Source organism: Geotrypetes seraphini, chromosome 18 (genome assembly GCF_902459505.1).
Source record: "Geotrypetes seraphini chromosome 18, aGeoSer1.1, whole genome shotgun sequence".
NCBI classification, from domain to species: domain Eukaryota; kingdom Metazoa; phylum Chordata; class Amphibia; order Gymnophiona; family Dermophiidae; genus Geotrypetes; species Geotrypetes seraphini.
This window is the reverse complement of record NC_047101.1, coordinates 18726126-18745520: the sequence shown is the minus strand read 5'-3', so window position 1 is coordinate 18745520 and position 19395 is coordinate 18726126. Positions and strand designations below refer to the sequence as shown.

Below are 19395 nucleotides of genomic sequence, written 5' to 3'. Positions count from 1 at the left end.
AGAATCTGTCTGCTGCACTAACCATTAGGCTACTCCTTAATCTCTCTCTGTCTCTGATATCCTTGTCTAGCAAACCCATAGTGTTAGGTAGGTGGGTAAGCAGTATCTGAGGGTAGGAATTGAAATCAGTTCCCCTGGCTCCTAGGCCACAGCCCTAACCACTAGGCCATGCTTTCTGCATGACACAGTTTAAAGCTGAAGACAAGCCATGTGGCTTTCTGCATCAACCCCAGTGCTAGGCAGTGTCTCACCAAGGACCCATACAGTGGGAAAATTACTTTTTGTTCTATTAGTTATGTCTGTTCCTCTACACACAAGTATCTATTCTATGTCAAGGATAGAAATAATCTGGCTTTCTTCCTAACCCCAAGGCTAACACCCTTCCCCCCCCCCACACACACACATGCAACAAAGAAGTTTAGAAAAAGGTAGGCAAGAATTATAATTGGCCTTTATTCTTGATTTAATTTCCAATTTATAAAATCACAAACCATAAAGTAACTGAGTAATCAACATGAAATCATATTAGTTGTGGCTGGATACTTTTTGGAGGTAATTCTACATAAGTAGGTTTTTGAAAGCTAAATACTGAAATACACATGCCAAAATTTGTGGCTGTGACCCTATTTTAGTGGACCTAGACCTTCCCCTCAGTCAAGGGATACACCCACAAGAGATTCATCAACAGACTCCTACCCTACCAAGCCCCCTTCAAGGGTCCTGAACATCCACATCCTACATGCACTTCTTCTCCAAAACCAACAACCCTCCTTAAATCCCCAGAAAAACTCTGCCAACTCCATGTTGCTACTCTCAGACTTATTTATTAACCTCTTTTCTCCTTTAATGTACCTCGCTGACCTTCTCAGTCATTTTTATATAAACCGCCTTGAACCAAAAGGCACTTGCGGTATATAAATAAAGATTTATGTTATGTTAAATATGTGATTTCTGAAACCTAATTTAGTTATGTTGTTGCTCCTGGCTTTCCTGTCATCCCCTACCTTCCGTGAAACCTGTGCAAGCATGATGGTAGGTGTGGGCCAGTGACCTTGGGGTCCTTTTATCAAGCTGCGGTAGGGGGTTTAACGCGCATAATACCGCGCGTTAAACCGCCTGCCGCTCTAGCCGCTAATGCCTGCATTGAGCAGGCGTTAGTTTTTTTGCCGGCTGGGGGGTTAGCGCGTGATGAGATGTCCGCGCTAACCCAGCTAGCGTGACTTGATAAAAGGACCCCCTTGTGTTCTTTTATTTTGGCCCAGTTCTGGTCACAATCTATAATTTATGAGGTGCTTGTGTAAGTAGCAACTTAGAAAAGGCACTTACATATGTGTCTTGGCACACAGGCCTCAAGGAGTAATCTTCTAGTCAGTCCTTCAAAGTATTTGTGCTCTGAATCTTAGAAAGTGCGCACAGAAAGAATCAATAAATAAAGCTATTCCGCTTATACAGTGTAGAAGCACTATCCCCAACGGAAAAAAAAAGCCTTGGGTAATATTATGGTAGAGCTGAAAATGCTCGAACCTCCTCCACTTACATCATTGGCAAAAAATGTCCGAGGGAAATGTGCAAGGTCCACTACCCTATTTATGCAGGACAAAAATGCATAAACTGCCTCAAAAATTGTGAAGTTCTGAATGATGCTGTATATAGGCCAACGTTTCACGGCATGTAGCCGTTTCTTCAGGGCTGATTCATTCCTCCACTAGCATTCATTGCGTGCATTGCTTTTTAGCTCTTACTGATGTCCTGAGGCTTTTTCTTCCGTTGGGGATAGTCCTTCTACATTGTATAAGCGGAATAGCTTTATTTATTGATATTTATTTATTTAATCTGCGTCCACTTTTCCAGTCATAGAAAGAATCATGCATAACTGTCGGCTAATGTCATTTGGAGCTGGACTTTGGAGAATAGCTTTGTTTGGGGGGGAGTTTTCATATTTCAGGTGTTCAAAAGCACTTCAGAATGTCATGTAGTTTTGGAACATTCATCAGTATTAAATTGTAAGCAGCAAAATTGCCCCTATATACGGAGTGATGCTGTTTTGATTTATTTTTAAAACGCTGTCTTTTGTAAAACTGTTTTTTTTAGATGTATATCCCACCAAATATTCATGCAGTTTTGGCAACAGCATGCATATTTTATAAAAAGGGGTACATTTGTTAAGCCTATTATAAATTACTACAAGTTTTTAAAATGTATGGACCTAGTTGTCCTGTATAAAGTTATTCTCCATGTTTTACAGGGTGCATTGTAGTTGTGCAGTTCAGAATAGCTTAAAGTTTATATTGATAGTGTTACAAAATAAAGGAACATTATTCCCTTATAAAAGAACCTCTATATTTATCTGTGTCTTTTTTTTTTTTTTCTATTGATCTATGTATAAACTGGTTTATCTCCTCCTTATCACCATCATGTATATTTGTATTGTGTATCCCAACAGAATCTACACAGATTAAAGTAAAGGGAAATAAGGCTAAACTTCTGAGCTTACTGAATCTTTTAGGGGTCCTTTTACAAAGGTGCTAGTACCTAACGCTTCCATTGACGAGGCGTTAGGATTTTAGGCTGCCGTGGGGGTTAGCGCGTGATGAAATGTCCTTAGTGCCCTTAGTGCAGGGGTAGGGAATTCCGGTCCTCGAGAGCCGTATTCCAGTCGGGTTTTCCGGATTTCCCCAATGAATATGCATTGAAAGCAGTGCATGCAAATAGATCTCATGCATATTCATTGGGGAAATCCTGAAAACCCGACTGGAATACGGCTCTCGAGGACCGGAGTTCCCTACCCCTGCCTTAGTGTATTGGGTGAAATTAAAATACTTTGCTGGATTTCAGTCATCTTTGATTTTAGCCCTGAGCTTCCTTCTCCTTTTCTGCTGTTCTTCCCATTAACTGTCCATCCACTAGGGAAGAAACTTGAATTAATTTTGGTGCTAAAAGCCATATGTTGCTTCAAGAATTAGCAAAGACTAGTATTGCATAGACTAATATTTGTTAAGTTTGTAGCTCTATAGTTTAAATTTAGTTTTACTGAGGCATTCTTAAAAAATTAACGTATTGCAATATTGCTTTTCCTTTATTGAGCTATGTAACTAAATATAAATGCTTTTGTGGCTTAAACCACATAAGAATTAAGGGTGAATTCTATAGATGGCGCTCAAAAATCAGCACTCGATGCTATTCCATAATGGGAACTTATTGTAGAATAACATTAAGTGCCAATTTGGGCGCCAGACAATTTCCAGTGCCCAGTTTGGGCGGTCATCTCCGGTATTTTGTAACTCTGTATGCAACTTTTAAAGAATGCCCTGACCGACCATGCCTAGTGGGATTTGGGAGCTCATTGTTATAGAATAACAAATAGCAAATTGCGTGTTCAGTTCAAAATTAGTACCAATTAGTACTCAATTATGGATGCTAATATGTGCCTAATTAAATTGGCTAAAGAGTCAATCTTGGGCATCATATGTATAGAATCTGGGAGTAAATCATAATTTATTTTTTTATATACGGCCAAAGCCATGATAGTATGAGGCGGTTTACAATAAGAGGTGCTGGACTCTTAAAAACCTTCCTGGTTTAAATTACCTCCGAGACCTCTTTGATAGTTATCCAAGTTCTTTCTTTCTGAAAATAAAAAGTTCCGGTAGATGTTGACCTGGTAGTTGACGCAGTTATTTCCTCTTGACCTTTTGACGAAGACGTTGACGCTAACGTTGACTTGAATGCATATGTTAATGTTATTACCACTAAAAACCATACACAAACGTCATTACGCAGTCGGTCTATTATCTCCCGAACCAGCCAATCACTGACACTTTCATGTATAGAATCTGGGAATAAATAATAATAATTTATTTTTTTTATATACCGCCAAAGCCATGATAGTTCGAGGCGGTTTACAATAAGAGGTGCTGGACAATCAGCAAAGTGGTACAATACAAAGTCATCGTATATAAGGTACAGGTTGGGAGTAGTGATACATTATAAGATTATTAGGTTACAATTGATTGAACAAATTTGTTTTTATTGCTTTTCTAAAATTGAAGTAGGATGAGCAATGCATGATAATGTTACCCAGCCAGTCGTTCCATTTACCTGCCTGGGAGGCAAGAGTTCTGTCCAGGAATCTTTTGTAGCGGCAGTCCTTTAAGGACGGGAAGGTGAACATGTGAATTCTGCGTGTGGGCCTAATAGGACTGTCCAGATTAAATTGAGAAACCAGGTACATAGGGGCCAAGCCAAAAATTGATTTATAACAAAGGCAAAAAAATTTGAACAAAACTCGTGCTTCCAGTTAAGTTTTTGGTAGTAAGGGCTAATGTGTTCCTATTTTCTCAACTCAAAAATCAGTCGAACTGCCGAATTTTGAATGATTTGGAGTCTTTGGAGGGTTTTTTTTTTTGAAGGTTCCCAAATAAATGATGTTACAGTAGTCAAGTATGCTAAGAATGGAAGATTGAACCAGTAAGCGGAATGAGACTGCGTCAAAATATTTTCTGATGTTCTGAGTGATTGTTAATGGATTTTCAGAGGTTGTTCTAGTGACTCTTAAGAGAATTTTTGGCATCTGTATGGTACCTTAAAACTAGAATAGCCTGTGAACACTTCTGGAAGACATTTTGTTATTCTGAAAACCAGTTCTCATTATCTGTGTTTTCCAAAATCAGTCCATCAATTTCTACCAAATTGGTTGTCCCAATAATTTTGGCAATACTTTATTCATGTCTCACTTTATATATGGTGTTTCTCCATATCATTGTTTCCTCGAACCTTGGGGGGGGGGGGGTTTATGGAATCAATTTAGAGATGCTGAGGACTTTTTAAAAATCTGTTTCTATCATCTGAAGAAATTCTACCTTTTCTAGGTTTGTTTTTCTTTTGGCATTTTCAAAATGACAGCTGGTGTGTGTAAGCATCAGGAAATATCAGATGAAATCACTATAGAAAAAACACATCTAAGCACATCTGTGCTGGAACAGGAGAGCAGGAACACTTTTGAATCTTTGCAGCCTCATTAAGTAATGTATGATATAGTGAATGACTGAAAACATTTAACACCTGACAGCTGGTTAGTGGCTTGCATGAAGTCATATGTTGCTTTCAAACCAAATTCCTGTAAACAGGAGTCCATAAGTTGGCACTGTTGATAATTTCAGTAGAAAAATCCATTACTGAATAAGAGGAAGTTGAATCAAGACTTGAATGGTGTCCACGGTATGCACATGCCATGTCAAAAGGTGATGTGGGCAAGATCTCCATTTAGCCACAGAAAAAAGGGCAACTTCAGTTACCAGTGAGTTTGATGACACTTCAGTTTTTGGAGATTTCGTTTTAAAAATCAGCAGAATTCTATTACCTTGCAGGCTAATTTCTTCCTGTAGTGCTTCACCACTATCCAGCATCCATACAAGTAGTGCTCTGGAAAGAAGTAGAGGATGGGAGAAGAAGAATAAAGTTGTCCATCCCCCACAACTTCCTGATGAACCTCGAAGGCCAGCCGTAAGTGCTAATCTCGTTCTTTTCATAACTGTAGTCCAGGGCTTCCCATTGGGTTTTCAGCAGCTGCACATTGAGCACAAATGATATCAGACTGCATAAATTAGAGATCTATACATATTCATCACAATTATCCTGAAAAACTGCCTGTCTGTAGTACCAGTTGGACCCCTTATCAGTGTATAGCTAATTGAGAAACAGTTTAAAATGGATTATGAATGGAGGATTACCATCTGACTACATATTATCCTTTTATCTTCTCTGGCTAGCTAAATAAGTGGGATTCTGTCTCCCCTTAGTCATGTCCTGTTGCTTTGTGTGCTATCTTGATTCTGTATTCAAGCATTGAAAAAACTGTCTCTGTTTTCCGAGCCACATGTCTGTGCTAAATGTCAGGGCCTTTGTTTGTGGTCCTGAAAAGGTAACATTGACTTGAAGAATGTTGATATATCCCTTTGCATCTTAAATCTTCGTCTTCCTGAATGCATATATTGTATTTGGATTTTAGATTTAATTGCGTAGCTTTCCATACCTGAGCTCAAGGCAAATTACATTCAGACTCTGTAGGTATTTTCTTGCCCCAGAGGGCTTACAGTCTAAGGTCCCTAGTTGCCTACCTGCAGCAAAATACCATATTTATGCACTAATTTATCCCAGGAAATTTACCATTGGATTTAGCAACCCATGGAGGTACTACCACAAGCTGGCAAATCTGATAGTAAATTTTGTTTTGCAGTGCTGTAGCAGAGAATGTTAATCATTCCCCACCACATCAACCTAAAGATAGCAGACCTCAATTTGAGCTTACTATCTTTCACGGTGCCGGCTTGGCAATGAACCAAAAATAGCCCCACCCTATTCCATGATTCCTTTTACAAAATATGTACCTGCCCAAATACTTACACATCACTCCAGTCCTTTTTTAAAAATTTCTTTATTAAATGTTTCCAAATACAAATTAGAATACTCGATAATCCTCCCTCACCCCAGTCCTTTATACAATATCAAAGGCCAAACTCAAATCCTTTTGAGAGAGTTCCCCTCCCCTATTGGCTAGCTCATGTACCCCTCACCTCCTGATCCTTTTTTTAGAGGTGTGATGGGGCTCACTAAACACCCTCATCTGCCTGACCCCTGGTTTAAAATGATAATGCATTAATATATTTCCAGATGTATCTAAATGGACTCAATCTCGCAGGAAAGAATTTCTTACATACCGTATAAGAGTGATTTCTTTAGGGGCAAGTTTTCAGTTAAGGTTTCCTTGTAAGTGTTTTATTTCCTATCAAGGGAATAAGAATATCTTTTTTGAACCGGCCCAATTGGGTTTCTTTTTGGAAGGTAAAGGGCTTTCTACCGTGGCCCAGACTGAAACCGTATAATGTAGTCATAAAATGTTAGGAATGATGTATGTTCGAGCTTATTTTTCCTTTTATTATACATTCGGTTTAAATCCTTGATTCCCACAAGGAGGTTTCTTAAAGCTTTTTCTCCCCTTAACAGGTGGACTATATTTAAGAGATTCTCTTCCCTTTTTGTAGCATATTCATTTATTTAATGATGAATTGAAAAAGATGTATTCAGTATTTCTTGTATAATTTTGTATGTAATTATTTGAAAATTATAAATTTAAAAAAAAAAATAAAAAAATAAATGATAATGCATTTATCTACTTAAATTGTAACCAGTCTCAAGATGGGTTATAAGAAAAACATGTATAATATAGGAACACTATGCAGTAGACCCAGACCCCCCCCCCCCCCCCACACACACACACATAAGAACTGCCATCTTCAGATCAGACCTCTGGTCCATCAAGTCCGGCGATCTGCACACACAGAGGCTCAGCCAGATGTACACCTGGCGTAATTTTAGTCACCCATATCCCTCTATGCCTCTCGTAAGGAGATGTGCATCTAGTTTGCTTTTAAATCCTAGAACGGTGGATTCCACAATAATCTCCTCTGGGAGAGCATTCCAGGTATCCACTTGTTGCGTGAAGCAGAACTTCCTGATATTTGTCCTGGACTTGTCCTCCCTTAGCTTCAGTCCATGTCCTCTTGTCCGTGTCACATTGGACATTATAAATAATTTTTTTTTCCTGCTCTATTTTGTCGATTCCTTTCAGTATTTTGAAGGTCTCGATCATATCCCCTCGCAGACTCCTTTTTTCAAGGGAGAACAATCCCCACACACACAATTCCAAATGTGATCCACCAAATAAATCCTGCAATCCAGCAATGTGAGCCAAGTGTCTGTCTGACTTAAACCCCACTAAATAAAATGAAACCAAATAAATTGGTCAAACAAATCTGAAGAGGAAGTTTGTTCCATAAGTTAGATATCTCTACTGAAGTGGACCCCATGCTATTGTTAACCGAGCATCACCAAGTTCAGGGATGAAGAAGGGTCTCGGGTTTTGGGAATGCAAAATTCTAGGTGGACGATAACTCTTAGCTGAATGATACAGTGAGCCTAGCCCATGTAACACCTTGAATGGTAGAAGCAATGCTTTGAACTAATCTGCTGAGAACTGAAAACCAGAATAATTCATCCAAGACTGGGATAATATGCTCGTGAAACCTCACCTGCCATAAAATCTGAACAGTTGCATTCTGCACCAGTTGTAAACATACAGGCTGTTCTTTGGAAGCCATGATATTAGTTACAATAGTCAAAACAGACTAATCATGGAATTCAATAACCTGGCCAAAAAAAAACAAACAACCCTATTTTCAAATGATGGAGAAGATGATAAAAACTACCCCTGAAATCTGGAGTTGAAAAGGCAGTAAAGATAAAGGGTCATAGATTTAATATACCGCCTTTCCGTGGTCCAGCCAAAGTAGTAAACATATTGCATGAAAAAGATCAATGACTGGATGCTTGATAGTTGATTTAAATTGAATGTTGATAAAACAGAAATTCCGATTGTGGGGGATCAATACAAGGACTTATGGCCTAAGTCAGTGCTTTTAAATGAGTATTTGATTAAGGTCAAAGAAGAGATTATGGTGTTGGGGGTGATTCTTGATGTAAAATTGTCTTTAAAATCTCAAGTTGCAAGAGTGGTACAGTTGAGCTTATTTTGCATTGAGAATGCTGTCCCAACTGAGAACTATGTTTTGACTGGCTGGGATTTCAGACAAGTCTTACAACCTAAGGTACTATCAAAGCTTGACTAGTATCTATCTAAGATTACCGGCTATATGTGTGAAAGCTTCGCAGATTGTACAGAATTCAGCAGCCCAGATTTTAATAGGGAAATTCCATTTTGAACATATCAATCCAATTTTAAAGAAACTCCATTAGTTACCTGTACATCTCTGGGTACAGTTCAAAATTTTGAAGATACTCTAAAGTACTATATTTGACTAAATGCTTATTTGTTATTTGACTAAATGCTTGGCCTTATGTTTAAAATCATATTTATTGGAAATGATGAACAAAGAACACAACAGTTGTAAAGAACACAATGTGTCTGAGCACAACATCAAAGAGAAGGCAATGCAAATAAGACGCAACCTCAGTATCAAATTCTAACATTTTTAGATTTTCAATTATCTCCCAGGTCCACCCCCAAAATCCCCCCTAACCCCCCTGCATGCTCCCAACAAATGGAATTGAATTGAAGGACCGCAGACGGAAATGAATAAAAATTCAGTATTCTGCTAGTAACAATGTGGCATAGAATTCCGAAAAGGCTCCCAAGTCTGCTGAAACAATTGTCCTTTAGATGAAGTCAGAGAGTGAACCTCCTTGTCTTTCTAAGGTCAGTAGAGCTATCATATGAGTACACCATACGCTCCATAAAGGTACATCAGGTGCCAACCAAGTAAAACAGAACTGTGACCGCCTAGTGAAGGAATCTTAATAATCCTTTGCAAACAGATCATGTCCCACTAGGCAAACTGAATAGGAAAACTGGAGACTCCACCAGTCCACCGTAACAGGGTTTGACAATTAAATGCCATTATGGCTGACCAAAAGGCCTGGACTACAGGGTAGTGCCAGAACATGTATCCCAGAGTTGCCAAGCCTTATGCCACTTAGGGCAAGAGTTGTCAGGTCTGTAGGAGGCCATAAAAGCTTTGGGAGGCAAGATGTACAGGTACAATAGACATTGTATTTCCCACAGAAGCCAGCCATCTGATATTCTGCAACAATAGGTAGCATAAGATTGGAGAAGAGTCTCGGAGAGGACACACTGAAGATCCTCAGACTAGGTTTCCGCAAACAGCTGACAGGAAATCAGAGTTGCTGCCTGCCGGATAGCTACATAATGGCATCAAAGGGGTACTTTGCCAAAGAAACCAAGGGAGTAAAAGAATGATAAACACTCTTGCTTCACCTCGGTCAAATGTGCCGACGACAATGAGCTCAGATAGTGATGCAGCTGATGAAAGGCAAAGATGTTCTTGTCACTTGAGATGAAATTCTTGTTGCAGATACTGGAAGGATTTGAGAATCCCCTCTGGTGTCAAAGCATGACAAAGGTAAAGAATACCCCTATTCTCCCAGTCCAAGAAGCTCTTATTGTCCATGCCTGGCAAAAAATCTGGGTTGTCCCTTTTAGGGAGCAGTAGGGTTATATTCGGGGACAGATTCAGATAGCGGCAAGTCCACCACCATGTATTGCGTAGAGGGTGCATCAAAATAGTCCTTGAGGCACACTGGTAGTTGAGCTGGTAATGCATGTGATACTGCACTAAAATGCAATGTGGAGTGCAGCTGTGTCTTCACCTCGGTGAGATAAAACATAGAATTATAATACCAATCATTGATGTATCTCATATGACTAGTTAACATCAACTGTCTTAACATTCAATCAACCAAGCCCCCCCCCCTTTTGTTTCTGGGCAGCATCGCTTTAAATATAGTAAATCTGGGTTTTTAACCTCACCACAGGAATTTCTGAATGTTTCTATGCAAGTAGACCTCATCCTTGCGACGTAAAGTCACTGGTAGCATTTGAAGTTTATATAACCACCCTGGAGCTATCATCATATTGTACAAATGAACTCGGCCTAAGAGGGAGATTAAGAGAGATTGCCACATGGTTAATTTATGAGAGGTGTCCTGTAGAAGAGGCAGCATATTCATGTGATATAGCTTAGTGAGCTTGTCTGGAATCAAAAAATGCCCAAATATTTTAATGTGTCCTCAGCCCACTTCAAAGGAAAACTACCCCGCTGATTCTCTTGGACCTGGGCCTTCACCGGGAGAACTAATGACTCATGGACATTAATTCTAAAACCAGATAGGGTCCCGTAGTCACAGGCCATTCCAAGTTAATTGTTCAAGGAATACTTGGGCTGTAAAGGTGCAAAGAAGGTCATCAGCAAAAGCCAACACCTTGAGCATCTGTCCCCAGACAGTGACCCCCACAAATAGTCCTCTGAATGGATTATATACAGAAAGGGTTCTAACACTAGCAAGAATAAAAGAGGGGAGAGTGGGCACCCCTGATGAGTGCCCACCTCTATGGGAAAAGTCGGTATAAAGGAACCATTAACCAGCAACAAGGCCTGTGGGCTTGCATACAAGACCTTCACAGCCTCCAGATACCACCCAGGGAGACCAACATATGCTAGAGTGGAAAATAAGAACTGCCAGTTCACCTTATTGAAAGCCTTTTCAGCATCTAGACTAACCAAGATGGCTGGGACTTAGCACTGCTGACAACATTCCATCGCCAACAACAACTTTCTATAATATTAAGGAACGAACGTCTCTCTTTAACAAAGCCCATCTGATCATCATGGATTACTGAGGGCAGATGCTGTGATAGACAATCAGCCAGGATTTTTGAGAGAATCTTCAAATCTACATTAGTCAAAGAGATGAGTCTGAAAGTTGCTGGGGTGTCTGAACAGGTACCAGGCTTAGGAAGTAGACTAATATAGGCCTCGTTAGTATGTAAGGGAAATGAGCCCACGACTATACACTCCTCATAATAAGCCAATAAAGGTTGACAAAGTCAATATTGCAGTATCTTATAATATTCTTAGGAGAAGCCGTCCGTCCATGCGCAGAGCAGCGCTTAGCCCTCCCCAGGGCAGAGAGAAACTCCTTCAGTTGAATGGGACCGTCAAAGGCCTGCAATGCCATGGGGGAGAATCGAGGCATCCCCAACCCCTGTAGATAAGACTCTATGGCATCTGTATCAATTGGATCCCCAGCTGTATAGATCTGGTTAAAGTATGAGTAGAGAGTTCAGAAATCTTAGCAGTATCTGTGTGGGAAACTCCTTGACCATCCTTCATACAGGGAATATAACGTGAGCCACCCTACTGCTTCACTAGACTAACTAACAGCTTCCCGGCTCTATTGCTATGCTTAGGTAGATTATATTTAAGGTATATAAGCGTGGGTTGAGTCTTTTCATACAATAGAGTTTGTAGAGCTACTTTCACGGAGTGCCAGAGCTTGGGGCAAGTGAGAATGAACATAGCATCTCTGAGCCCTATACAGCTCCTTTTCCAGCTGCCGTATACCTTGGAACAAATGCTTGTTATGGGCACTCATGTATGCTATAATGTCTCCCCAGAGGACAGCCTTGATTGTCTGCCAGAATAAACCAGCATCCGAGGCATGGGTGCTATTGTTTGACTTAGTCTTCCCATTTCTTGTGTAAATAGATTCTAAAATCAGGATTACTGTATAAGTAAGCAGAGAACGGCCAGTGACGCTGATACTGGCTCTGGGAACCCAGGGTCATATCAACCCAGATAAAGGAATGATCCGAAAACCCTTCTGTCTCAATAGAGTTCGAGACAACATCTGAAAATTTATGCTCGCTAAGAAAAATATAGTCAAGGCGGGATCAGGTACCGTGGGCCCGTGAGATGTATAATACTTTTTGTCAATATGAAGGACCCACCAGGTATCTAGCAACTTTGAGGTGTCGCAAAAGGTATGGAAAAAGGAGAAAACTGTGCATTACTCTGAGGTATACTCGTTTTGTCCCACTTCGGGTCCATAGCCACCACTAAGATATTTTAATCAACATAAGGGAGGCACATCTTCATTACTTTATCATAGAACTCTGGGGAGAAGGTGTTAGGACCATAAAGGTTCAGAAAAAAGTAAGTGGTGGCCTGAATTTGAAGTTTAATGGAGAGGACCCTGCCCTCCTCATCTTTATCAATTAATTCCGCCCTCCCTTGAAGAGATTTATGTAGCAGAATAGCTACCCCACCTCTGTGATGGGAAGGGAAAGAACAAAAAATCTCCTCCACCCTACCCCGTTTCAATTTCTGATGCTCAGTCTCAGTGAGTCTGGTCTCCTGGAAATGAGGAAAAGCAGCCTGGTTTCTGTACAATGTGTCCAAGATTTGCTGCGTTTGATGGGCGAGGTTATCCCTGCCACATTCCAGGAGAGCAATCTCGGGGTGCTACCTGAATGTAGTAAGGGAATGAGGGATTTATATCAAATGGCAACAAAACAAACTTAGGTCAAGGTGCCCAGCCTCCACCCCAACTCAGAACACAGACACATTCAGAATAAAAGAAATGTCTGTGGTCCCGATACAACAACAAACAGCAGAGCATACAGCAATAAACCCCCCCCCCCCCCCCCCATCATCCATACTACACACAAAAACCATGGGAGGACACATGAGATCACGTTAGATACCAAGGGCCCCCCCCCCCACTCCACCCCAGCCCAAAAAGGCCGTAAACCAAAATATTGGTGCAGTGTCACTTGCAGACTTATGAAGCATAATTATAATTAACACTAGCAAAAAACAAGTGTTATATGAAGCCCAGTGTTCCAGCGTGGAAAATAAAGCTATATCAGGTATCCTCTGTGGATGAATCCAGTATGCCGCACACAAAATCTTGCGCAGATTCCACTGTCGAAAGCTTTCCATGTCCTATTATGATGTACTTTAAGCAGTGCAGGATGTAGAAGCATAAAACGGATTTTAGATGCAGACAAGGATTTACAGAGCGGCGTAAATTTCCTGCACCTGTTCACGAACGAAGCCGAGTAATCTTGGAAGATCTTAATAGGTATGGTTCATAAAGCACATCTCTAAGTGCATGCTTTAAATGCCCGCATCAAGTCCACTTTATATGCATAATTAAAGATCTTGGCTATAACCACTCAAGGTCAGGTCGACCGTCCTTTCTGCAGCCAAGGCGATGGACCCACTCGATATGAAAGAGTTCCGGGCAATCCTTTATAGGTAGCACTGACTGCAGCCAGCGTTCCAGAACCTGAGGGAGCTTCTCCTCTCCCTAAAGGCTAAAGCTCTTAACATTTGCATTATGAGGTCATAAGAGCTGCATTATGAGGTCATAAGAGCCTTGGCCTACAACCACAGGGCTGTGGAGTCGGAGTCGAGGAGTCAGAGGAAATTTCAGGTACCTGGAGTCTGAGTCGGAGTCAGAAGTACAAAAAACTGAGGAGGAGGAGTCGGAACATTTATCTACCGTCTCCATTTTTGAACTTGGCATACCAATCATGAGCGATTCTTTCAGCTATAGCACCCACTATATACACAGCACAAATGTTGCGAGCAGCTTCTGCGGCCTTAGAACCTTGATTAAAAGCAAAAAGAAGGTGGTGTCGAAAATGCTCATTTCTCTCAACTTGACATTCCATTTTAACGATCTGAAAATTAACCAGTGCTGTGGAGTCGGAGTCGGAGGAAATTTCGGGTACCTGGAGTACAAAAAACTGAGGAGTCGGAGTCGGAACATTTATCTACCGACTTTAAAGCCCTAACACTTGCATTGTGAGGTCATAGGGATTTATGGTTATAGGCTAAGGCAGGGGTGTCCAACCTTTTGGCTTCCCTGGGCTGCATTGGCCGAAAAAAAATGTTTCTTGGGCTGCACAAACGTGCAAACGCTGAAGCAAGACAGAGGAGGGAGCCGGCAAGACGGTAAACAAATAGGGGCAGCAGAGGAAAACACTGCATTGCCCTTGACCGGGGTCGCACAAAATACTTCACTGGGCCGCAGGTTGGACACCCCTGGGCTAAGGCTCTTATGACCTCACAGTGCAAGTGTTAGGGCTTTATTGTTATAGGCCAAGGCACTAATGACCTCACAATGCAAGTGTTAAGAGCCTTAGCCTATAGGGAAAGGGGAAGGCCAAGGCACTTATGACCTCACAATGCAAGTGTTAAGAGCCTTAGCCTATAGGGAAAGGGGAAGCTAATGGATGCTGTGGATGGGCAGACTGAATGGGCCATTTATTTATTTATTTTTAAATTTCTTTACCGTTTTATTCCAAAACATAAAATAAAATTACATACATAAAATATTGAAACAGGTCAGAACAGACAAAAAAAAGCAAAAGCAGAAAGATTCAATCCTTGCAATAGGTCAAATGCTCAAAGAAATGCATCAACAAATAATTGTGTTTTCAGCAATTTACTGCCTTTATCTGCCCTTCTATTCAGGTGAATGTGCTGATCAAAAATATATTTTTGAAATTGGGCCAGTTAAATGTGATAAGCTCATTATTTTATGAGGCCCAGTTTCAGTTATTGGTCCAAGCAATTGTTCTTTTGGACTATTGTTTGTCAGAATTTCTTCAAATCTAAGAGAGAAGTTGCAATTAAATGCAAAATACAGCTTCTAAATTAATTTTCAGTTTGCATAAATACAATAATGTTACACCTGTTCTGGTTTTGTTGTATTGTTAGCAAGTAGAGGCTAGAATAAGCTTTCAAATGGCATGTATGATACCTTTTGAAGAACTTGCTCCTGAATGTCTCTCATACCAATTACAGTACTCTGTTCTGTTTCCAAGGGAACTCATCGAAATAAGTGTAATTTAATCTTAAATTTTCTGACTGGTAAGGCCTTCAAATATCAAGCAGACTTATAATGGAACAATTTACCTAAAAATCTTAGATGAATAGCTCCTTAAGTACTTATTCCCCTGTCATTTCTTTTTCTGATCTTAGATTGGATAAATAGTCATCTGGCAGCTGACATTCCCCCACCGGAGACCAAATTGTTTTGCTAACTATACTGGAGGATTAAAAGGGGGATGTTTCTGAAGTTACCAATTATTATCCATTTGCCTCGATTCCCCTTCTCTGGCATACTAAGCCCTCCAAATATTCTTCCCACTTTATCCTTTAACCTTCATTGGAGTTCCTTTCTCTTCCAACTCCTGTGCTGAGCTCTACGATTGTGGAGAGGATGCGGTATACAAACCTAAGGTTTAGTTTAGTTTAGTTTATGTAGATAAATTTCAACTACTTCTTATCTCCCAGTCTGGGTTCCAAAAAGGGTTCAGTTTAGAAACAGTGATGGGATTCCTGATTGGTCTTGGCAATAGGATGTTGAGTCAGGGATGTTCTTGAATAACACAATTCAATCTTATTAGTTCCTTTGACTTGTTCAACCACCAGTTATTGTTTTATATATATATATCAAAATGTTTAATAGGGTGGGAGACATAAGTGAGGCTTGAGGGACACCAGAGCTTAGATAGCTCTCTCATTTTAACCACATAAGATCTTGTCTCTAAAAAACACCCTGAAACCAACTGAGAACCTTGTCTTGAATTCCAGATTCATGCAGTGTGGAATTCAAGACAAGGTTCTCAGTTGGTTTCAGGATGTTTTTTAGACACAAGATCTTATGTGGTTAAAATGAGAGAGCTATCTAAGCTCTGGTGTCACTCAAGCCTCACTTATGTCTCCCACCCTATTAACATTTTGATGCGGTCTTTAGGGGTAGTTCTAGAGAAGAACAATATTCCATCATAAGCTGATATTTACGGTACTGTTTCATTCACAATTGAAATTATTGCAGTCCGGAATTAATAGAGAATTGAGTTACTTCTCATAAATTGAAATTGAATAAAACTAAGACAAAATTTCTTTGGATTGGGAATTCAGTTTTTTAGGATATGTACCCAATTTTACAGCTGTCAGATTTGAATTGTAAATTGGAAAGTTCTTCTTGAATCCTTGTAGTGGAAGTGGACAGTCTTAAGTTTAGAAATTAAGAACTCATTGAATAAATAGAGAGGGAAGTTAACACCTGCTGAAGTGTTTATTTTCAATAAATAACACAATTTATGAGGTTTTTTTTCTGCATGTTGTATCACTCATTTTGTATAATCTACTTTGTGCATTTGTATGTCTCGCAACTTATTGTGCGTAATAATGGAAACATTTGAAAGGAGTTGTTGGCAAATAATCCATATAATATTATAATCACAGCTATAGTCTCTTGTTAATAATATTGCTTTCTTTAATTTATTTTAAATATTATTGTGAAGTGCTCAGACCAAGTAACCCAAAATATAGTGATGTCACTACAATGAGGTTAACAAGGGGACCATCATCACCTTCACCTGTCCCCTGCCCTCCCTACGTGACCACGAACTAATACAGATCAGCTAGATGTACTTATCTGAATAGGGGGGTAGTTGGTTTCGTTAATTCTCATTGGTGACTGTATCCCAATAAAATCTATGTGCTCCGTTAAAATCCTAGAACTGTTCGTTCATTCTTCCAATCCCGTCCCCCCGACTTGAGTTTCACCTCTTCATCAGGGAGGGACACTGGTGAAGGCTCACTGAGATCGGGCTCACTCAAAGCAAACGGGCCAACTCAAATAATCCATCCACAAATAATCCATCCACATCGTTGCCAATTAGCATGTGCCGTTGCCACAGCACTGCTTAATATAAAACTCCTTAGCACAGGTTTGTTAATTGCAGGGTTCCAAAAGAAGCCCTGGTGTATGGACCCAAGCCAAGGTATTATCACTGCAATAACTAGAAGGGGTTGTTAAAAGTGGTGGGGAGAGAATCTGCAGGTAGTTGCAAGTGGAGGCTTATAGTGTTGGACAGGGCTGTGGAGTCGGTAGATAAATGTTCCGACTCCTCAGTTTTTTGTACTAAAGACTCCGATTCCAGGTATCCGAAATTTCCTCCGACTCCGACTCCACAGCACTGGTTAATTTTCAGATCGTTAAAATGGAATGTCAAGTTGAGAGAAACGAGCATTTTCGACACCACCTTCTTTTTGCTTTTAATCAAGGTTCTAAGGCCGCAGAAGCTGCTCGCAACATTTGTGCTGTGTATATAGTGGGTGCTATAGCTGAAAGAATCGCTCGTGATTGGTATGCCAAGTTCAAAAATGGAGTCGGTAGATAAATGTTCCGACTCCGACTCCTCAGTTTTTTGTACTTCTGACTCAGACTCCAGGTACCCGAAATTTCCTCCGACTCCTTGACTCCAACTCCGACTCCACAGTCTTGGTGTTGGATCCTAAGCCTGATTCTTTATTTTTTTTTTTTTGGAAAATATGTTTATTAAAGGAGCATTGCACAGAAGAAATGTACAACCAAGCTGAAAGTCCAATAGAATAGGTGGAAACAGGATACCAAAAATATAGAATAGGAAATATGTTGCTGCTTAATTTTTTTTTTTTTTTTTGTTATAAACCGAGACATCCCCAGCCCCTGTAGATAAGACTCTATGGCATCTGTATCAATTGGATCCTCAGCTGTATAGATCTGGTTAAAGTATGAGTAGAGAGTTCAGAAATCTTAGCAGTGGGAAACTCCTTGACCATCCTTCATACAGGGAATATAACGTGAGCCACCCTACTGCTTCACTAGACTAGCTAAAAGCTTCCTGGCTCTATTGCTATGCTTAGGTAGATTATATTTAAGGTATATAAGCGTAAACATCACTCTTTTTTTTTCCCCCTTTAGGAAATACACCATTGTCGAAGACAAATCAAATACAGCAAAGATAAGATGTGGTATCTGGCAAAATTGGTAAGATATGATGTAGCCTGTTCTGCAAAGCAGAGAGAAAACTGTTTTAAAGATGAGAAAATTGTTTTTAAAGATGAGATTAGCTTGGTGAAACCATTTGGATTTTGGAATGTTAATCACCAAAGAGTGGTTCGAGACAGTCCAGGTCATTGCAGTAAGAATTTACATGAGGATTTACTAGAAACAAAACACCGGTGGAGTGAAACTGAGATGTCATGACCAAGAAATTCTATCAACTAATTTGGATGGAATCATGTTCTTATAGGAATACTCATTTCTACTCTACCGTCGTACACAGAGCAGGCATGTCTGCTCCATGAGGTTATCAGACTTCCCCAATGATGGCTTATCTTGACATACGCTGGAAGGATAAATATTCATGTTAGATTTATTAGCATATTAGTAAGCATTGGAATTACATAAACAGATCCTTACAGGAGATCTTAGATGATTGCAAGTTCTTTAGCTTCATTGCAAGATGACTTTCTCACTCATTTTCCTTCCTATTCTAGATTAGAGGTATGTCCATAGATCAAGCCCTGGGCCAGCTGCAGTTCAATGACAAGAAGGGTGCAAAAATAATTAAAGAGGTACTACTACTTACCATTTTTATAGTGCTGGTAAACATATGCAGTACAAAACATGTAAGAGACAATCCCTGTTCAATAGAGCTTACAACCTATTTAGAAAAAATAAGGGATAGGAGAGTTATTTATTGTGGGAACTAGTATTTAAGCCCGTTACATTAATGGGTGCTAGTAAAGCCTCCTTCCCTCATATGTTCCCTATTTTCAGCCCCAGCTCCAAACCAATTTTACCCCCTTCTCCCCCGGCCCAGTAGCACCTCTTCCTTGCTCCCCCAGTCCAATAGCACCTCTTCCCCGCTCCCCCTGTCCCTCTTCCTTGCTCCCCCCAGTGCAATAGCACCTCTTCCCTGCTCCCCGTATCTCTTCCTTGCTCTCCCGGCCCAGTAGCACCTCTTCCCTCCCCCCTGTCCCTCTTCCTTGCTTCCCTGGTCCAATAGCACCTCTTACCTGCTCCCCCCTGTCCCTCTTCCTTGCTCCCCCGGTCCAATAGCATCTCTTCCCTGCTCCTCCTGTCCAATAGCACCTCTTCCCTGCTCCC

The 19395-nt window shown here is 40.4% G+C and overlaps 1 protein-coding gene across 7 annotated transcripts in view; it reads left to right on the top strand.

Moving 5' to 3' along the window:
* Positions 1-19395, top strand: part of MRPL22 (mitochondrial ribosomal protein L22) — a 147721-nt gene that overhangs the window by 3795 nt on the left and 124531 nt on the right. For all 7 annotated transcript variants that reach the window (XR_004537507.1, XM_033927575.1, XM_033927580.1 and 4 more), the window contains exons 3-5: positions 5367-5502; positions 18205-18270; positions 18783-18860. Coding sequence is in view for 6 of the 7 variants with exons in the window: in XM_033927575.1 (XP_033783466.1) it covers positions 5367-5502; positions 18205-18270; positions 18783-18860 (280 nt within the window). In the remaining variant the exon portion in view is untranslated. The remainder of the gene's footprint in view (positions 1-5366; positions 5503-18204; positions 18271-18782; positions 18861-19395) is intronic.